Source organism: Lethenteron reissneri, chromosome 45 (assembly GCF_015708825.2).
Source record: "Lethenteron reissneri isolate LAM-NWPU_2019-01 chromosome 45, ASM1570882v1, whole genome shotgun sequence".
NCBI lineage: Eukaryota > Metazoa > Chordata > Hyperoartia > Petromyzontiformes > Petromyzontidae > Lethenteron > Lethenteron reissneri.
The window spans coordinates 9,205,434-9,211,825 of NC_083823.1; the positions used below are offsets into that span (position 1 = coordinate 9,205,434).

At 50.8% G+C, this 6,392-nt stretch overlaps 1 protein-coding gene across 1 annotated transcript; it reads right to left on the bottom strand.

Moving 5' to 3' along the window:
- Window positions 1–703: 703 nt before the first annotated feature.
- LOC133353820 (protein S100-A1-like) lies at window positions 704–1,386 on the bottom strand. Its single transcript, XM_061570240.1, has 2 exons — window positions 1,207–1,386; window positions 704–904 (listed from the first exon to the last, which is right to left on the bottom strand). Exons 1-2 carry the CDS (start codon window positions 1,363–1,365, stop codon window positions 704–706), a joined length of 360 nt encoding a protein of 119 aa, XP_061426224.1. The 5' UTR covers window positions 1,366–1,386.
- Window positions 1,387–6,392: the final 5,006 nt, after the last annotated feature.

The window sequence follows — 6,392 nt, forward strand, 5'->3', positions numbered from 1 at the left end:
ATTTCACTATTGTAACCTCACTCGGCGTTTAATAACCTACCGGGCTCTGAAAACATTCCAGTGTTTCCCAGCTTAGATATCCAGGTTGCTCGCAGCCTTGTGTGCGGCTTGTAATTAACACGAGCCCAACTTTGGAGCTTTTGTTGATCAGCTCTTGCATTTTCACATAAATTTATAGTGCACATTGGAGTGGGTCAACAGCAATAGAGAGATGATCACCACTCTCAATTTCTACCAAAAAAGAAAAAATAATAGTGCCGGGTAAATAACGTTGATTAAAGTGAGACCCCCCCCCCCCCCCCCGAATTTTAATAGTCTTCATCTGCATATCCCTGGTGCCTTGCCACCTCAGAAGTTGAAAAGCTCAATTTTTACAAAGTCAAAGGCCTTCTCATAGTCCAAGGGCCTTAAACAAGGTTACTTTATCGTTATGCATCGCTCCAAGAACTCGGTTTCTAATCTGAACGGGTACACCGGTAGAACACCTTGATAATCCGATCGCTTGTCCGCTTTAAATTCTGCGATGCTTTCCAAGATCTGACTATAGAGGGTGAATGGAAAATGGAGTGTTACCCCTATTTCTATAGAAGAATTAAATATATTACAGGTATGCACGCGTCATGAGAAGGGACCCAACCACAGAACGATTCAAAAACCAGGACCCAGTTTGCCAGTGATTTTATTATCAATCTCGTTTCATATTTTAAGGCGATTTCGGTTTATCAGCAGAAATGGGCCGGCCACAGGGCCCCTTGGTGAGGAACACGCACTCCTGGAACGGGGCATGGCCGGCCACGAGGATCCGCGTCCACGTGGCCATGAACGCTTGGAAGTCCACGCTGGCGCCTTGGTTCTCGTGCAGATCCCCCATGATCTTGCGCACTTCATCCGGGTCACACGCACCCTGCAGGCATGATAGCGAGAACAGTTTCTGCTATTAAGTAATGCAGCAACGGGAATCAACATGCTACGTGGCCATTATAAGCGGTCGCAATTAATCCCTAGCAGCGGCTACGCGCGTTCAGTCATTCCTGCAAAACCAGCGCCACGGCCCCTGGCAGTCTTGAGTCGTTCCGGATCCAGACGGGGCTCTCACAGTGCGGGGTCTCCGACTGCACGAGGATGAAGAGCAGATTACGGCGACACGCACGGCTTGAGAAACGCATGCGTGGTGTAACCACCGCGCGGAGCTCGCAGGAAACCCACCGCCAGGTAGGGCCGCATGTGCTTCACGAGCAGATTCTGCAGCGCGTGCTTCCTCATGGAGACGCTCCCCGCGCCTCCTTCACAGTTGGCGCAGAACTCGCGCACGAAGATGTCCATGACAGCGCTCAGATCCTCCATGGCGGCGGCAGATGAAGGCATCACGAGATTCTCACTGAACGTGTAAAGGATACACTTAGATCACCAATAGAACATTTAGACTGCTAGCGAGCACCTATTAAATGGTAGCGCGGCACATGAGGGGGTGGGGTTATGTATCCACATCACAGCCTCATGTGGCAGAGATGAACTAGGGAAGGCACAATACTAGTCAAGATATTCCTAACCCGGTGTGTACAGAGCAGGAATCGAACTCGGGTGGCCGGGTTCATAAAGCGCAGAGCCCAAAGCGCGCTACATTACCGCGCATCTCAGACACGAAGGTACACTCCACACGGGTTAACGCCGTGCAGAGACCATCCGCGGAACACGAATGCTGCGTTCAGGAGCAGACTAAAGAACCGCGATAAAACGTGGCGTAACAAATACGGACCCAGACTTTAGAGCAAATGCCTCAAACTCGCCCCAACGCTCGAGTAGGAACAACGCAGAGAAGATTTATGGTGGCCAATGCGCGGATGTCGTCTCCGAGGCCCAGTTCGCACTAAGAGGGAACAAAAACAACTGAACATACCGCGAGGTAAAGCAGGAACAGAGACGAGCTGAAAACACTGACTACGCCTTTCGCAGAGTTTAAATCCTCACCTGTGCTGGTGACGTCACCAATTACTGCCTTCACCTGTGCTGGTGACGTCACTCATCATTGCATGCACCTGTGCTGGTGACGTCACTCATCATTGCATGCACCTGTGCTGTTGATGTCAATCATCATTGTATCGACCTGTTTTATTGACGTCACATGGCTCATCGAGTCTCTGTGGACGAATCTGACAAATCCCGTGCGTCCGCTCATTTAGACGAATCACGTGCGCGTGCGGGGTAATGGTGATGATGGAAGCAGCGACGATGAAGATTGATGAGGATGACGAGGAAGGTTGCTGAGTTTGTCTCTGTGATGTTCACCATTGTCGTGAAGACGCCACTCGCCGTTCTTTTGATCACAAATCCCATGCGAATTTCTTTACTCAGCGTCAATTCGCGAGAACTCTCACCTTGCCACGTGATAGGCCAGCAGCTCACCCCTCTTGCTGCTGCGCAGTCGCAGCCCTCGCGTTCACGACTCCGATCGCCACAGCGCCACTCATCCTGCAGAGCGTCACCGAGTCTCATGACTTCCTCCCTGGAGGGTCCTGTGCCGAAGTTTGGCCAGTTTCACATGGCTCACGTGGTTCATACTCATTCTCTGCGAACGACTGGAATTCCATCGCTTCACAAACGTCCGTGGTTCACATCACATCTACATAACTTGATGTCGAGCTGTCGATTCTCTACGATTAGTGCAATAGCCACTTCATATATTTTAATGTCTCTAACTTTATTTAAAAGTATATTCTACTACGGTCACTTTAAATGTATAATATACTTAAAGGGTCACTACTGACGATGCGCTCCCCAAATTTCACCAGGCTCACTGTTCATGAACTCTTGGAAGTGCTTGCACAAAGGATAGTAACATCTCATCCTGTGTTCTTTGGAATCTGAATATCTGGACTTGTCCAGTGACTGCTGAGAAAGATCAGCTGACAACAGGGGAAAGTCCTTGTGGCGGCACGGAGAGACGGCTGACAGGAGGGAATAGACCCCACTGGGACAGTCATGGGTTAGCTTCCCATTTCTGTAGTTTCCCATGCTTCGCAGTATGTTGGAAACACCCGATTTAGCTACAGAAAGTCAACATACGAGAATACCCCTAGAGTCTGCGAGAGCGGGGGCGGAAGATGACTCATCGACTGACAACATGGTAACGACTGGACCGGAAACGACTACGAGTAATGAGAGCACAGCACAAGAGAACACCACAGCAACTGTCACAAGTTCCGCTGCAACAGCAGGCCACAAGCAGATGCAGGTATGTGTCTGTGGTTGGAGGAAAGTTACATCACACCATAGGTTGAGGATCCACCAGGGGAAGAAGGGGTGTTTGGGAAAAGAGAGACAGAGGCCTCGCATTGATTACTTTCTGCGAAAGCGATCAAATCAGTCGAATGAAGCACAGCAACTGGACGCAAACCATAGTTTGCAGTGCATCAGTACCACTGTCATGGAGGACGTAAACTCAAGCACCGAAGTAACAACTGAGGTGGAACCAACAACAGGAGTGGAACTCACCCAGCCTCCGAGACCTGCAATCGAGAGGAGACTACCAGGGCACAGACCGTATGTGAAGTGGCCTGGCGCCAGTGACAAGAAGTTGTGGGAAACAGTGAATACTGACCTTACCTTGACCCTCGAGAAACTTCGAGGCACTGTGGAGAAGAAGTTGGAGAGGATGGGGGACATCATCTATGAGTACGGGGCAGAAAGCTTTGGAGTGCAAGAGGCAAAAGGCGGGAGAAAGGTTCCAACCCCACCAGTTTCCAGGAGGCAACAAGAAATCAAGCGCCTCGTTCAAGAAAGGAGACAGCTTAAGAAACAGTGGAAGAAAGCCTCGGAAGTGGAAAAGGAGGGCATAGAGGCACTTCAGGCTGACATCAAAACCCGGTTGGCATCCCTCCGTAGAGCAGAGAACCTACGGAAGCGCAGAAGGAAGAAAGAACAAACTAGAACTCGATTCTATAAAGATCCCTTCAAGTTCCTTAAAAGTCTTTTCACGAAGGAAAAAAGTGGAGTTCTAAAAACAACAAAGAAAGACCTAGAAGAGCACCTGAGAACAACAAACTTTGACTCAAAGCGACATGAACATCTGGCCATCCCATCAGATATCCCACCCATTGAACCCCCGGAACATCATATTGAGACCAGCCCTCCGACATGGAAAGAGGTGGAAAACACAGTTCGAAGGGCAAGAACAGCATCAGCCCCGGGGCAAAATGGAGTCCCGTACAAAGTGTATAAGAACGCACCAGACGTCCTGAGGTTCCTCTGGAGGCTTATGAGAACAGCTTGGCAAAAGAAGATAATACCCAAAGTGTGGCGTAGGCCAGGCGGGGTCCTGATCCCTAAGGAGAAGGATGCAGTGAACATCAGCCAATTCCGCCCAATCTCCTTACTGAATGTCGAGGGTAAAATCTTCTTTAGGATCATTGCCCAGAGGATGGCCGAGTACCTGCAAAGGAATGCGTACGTCGATACATCTGTACAGAAGGCAGGAATATCAGGGTTCTCTGGCTGCTTGGAACATTCCAGCATGATCTGGCACCAGATCCAAATGGCCAAGGTGGAGAAAAGGGACCTCCATGTAGTCTTCCTCGACCTCGCCAATGCATTTGGCTCTGTGCCCCATGAACTCCTGTGGTCTGCCTTCAGATTTTTCCACATACCGGACACCATCACAACCCTGGTGAAGTCGTACTTTCAGGATCTGCAGTTCTGCTTCACCACCTCAGAGTTCACCACCTCATGGCAATGCCTGAATGTAGGTATAATGGCGGGATGTACCATTTCTCCATTGGCATTCATAATGGCAATGGAGGTTATCATCAGATCCTCAAAATGGGTTGCTGGTGGACAGCGAGTCGACTCTGGTTTTCGCCTCCCTCCACTCAGAGCCTACATGGACGACATTACAACATTGACCACCACTGTCCCATGCACCAGGAGACTGCTCAGAAAACTCGAGGAGAACATCAGCTGGGCCCGTATGAAGATTAAACCATCCAAGTCACGCAGCATCTCGATTGTTAAGGGAGTACTCTGTGACCTGAAATTCTTCATCGGAGATGACCAAATCCCAACAGTGTCTGAGCAGCCGGTAAAAAGCCTTGGAAGGTGGTATGATGCAAGCCTGAAGGACAAAGACCAGGTGCAACAGCTGCGCAAAGACATCAGTAGTAGCCTACAGTCCATCGACAACACCCAGCTACCTGGAAAGTTAAAGGCCTGGTGTCTGCAGTTTGGTCTCCTACCCCGGGTGTTGTGGCCCCTAGCAGTGTATGAGGTTCCAATCTCAACAGTGGAGAAGATGGAAAGAGGAGCCACGAGCTACTTAAAGAAGTGGCTCGGAGTTCCACGATGCCTTACCACCATAGGCCTCTATGGAGATGGTGTCCTCAAGCTGCCCCTCACCAGTCTAACCGAGGAATTCAAGTGTGCAAAAACCAGGCTCCAGATGACATTGAATGAATCTCGAGACCCAGTGGTGAGCAACAACGCGCCGACCTTGGCAACTGGGCGCAAATGGAGGCCAGGAAAAGCAGTCCAGGAGGCAACAGCAGCCCTCAGACATGCTGACATTGTGGGTCATGTTCAGCAAGGGAGAGGAGGCCTTGGGCTAACTAGCCGTGCTGCTTGGAGTAAGGCCACTGCACCAGAGCGGCGGAAGATGGTAGTGCAGGAAGTACGCCATCAGGAGGAGGCTGCAAGGTGGGCCAAGGCAGTCTCTCTTGCCAAACAAGGACAGTGGACTCGATGGGACAGTGTGGAGAAGAGGAAGATCAGCTGGAAGGATCTGTGGGCCATGGAAGCGAGGCGGTTGAGCTTTTCCATCAGAGCAACATATGACATCCTTCCAACACCAGTTAATCTTCACCAATGGTATGGTGAAGATCCGGACTGTGTCCTCTGTTCCATGCCAGCCAACCTCAGGCACATTCTCACAGGGTGTAAAACAAGCCTCACCCAAGGATGCTACACTTGGCGTCATAACCAAGTCCTTAAAAACCTTGCGTCCGCCCTGGAGGACAAGCGAGCTGCCACCAACTCCCTACCACCCCCAGCAGCATCACACCCCTTACGGACGACCTTTGTCCGCGAAGGGGCTAAACCACCGAAGAGCGGCTCTACATCAATAGAGCGAGACCAGCTGCGCTTGGCCCGCGACTGGAAAATGCTAGCTGACATTGGCCGGCAACTTGTGTTTCCTCCGGAGATCGCAACCACCACCCTAAGACCTGACATGGTGCTCTGGTCCCGTTCGCTCAAGAAGGTCTTCATCATTGAGCTCACAGTACCCTGGGAGGACTCAGTAGATGAGGCTTATGAGCGAAAACATCTGCGCTATGCCGATCTAGCTGCCGAAGCACGGCATCATGGCTGGAACACAGAAGTCCGACCAGTGGAGGTGGGCTGCA

Excerpts from the sequence above, each read along its gene's own strand:
- LOC133353820 (XM_061570240.1), bottom strand. The coding sequence starts at position 1,365 with ATGCCTTCATCTGCCGCCGCCATGGAGGATCTGAGCGCTGTCATGGAC. Across the intron at positions 905-1,206 it reads ACATGCGGCCCTACCTGGCG|GGTGCGTGTGACCCGGATGA; the intron begins GTGGGTTTCCTG and ends TCATGCCTGCAG.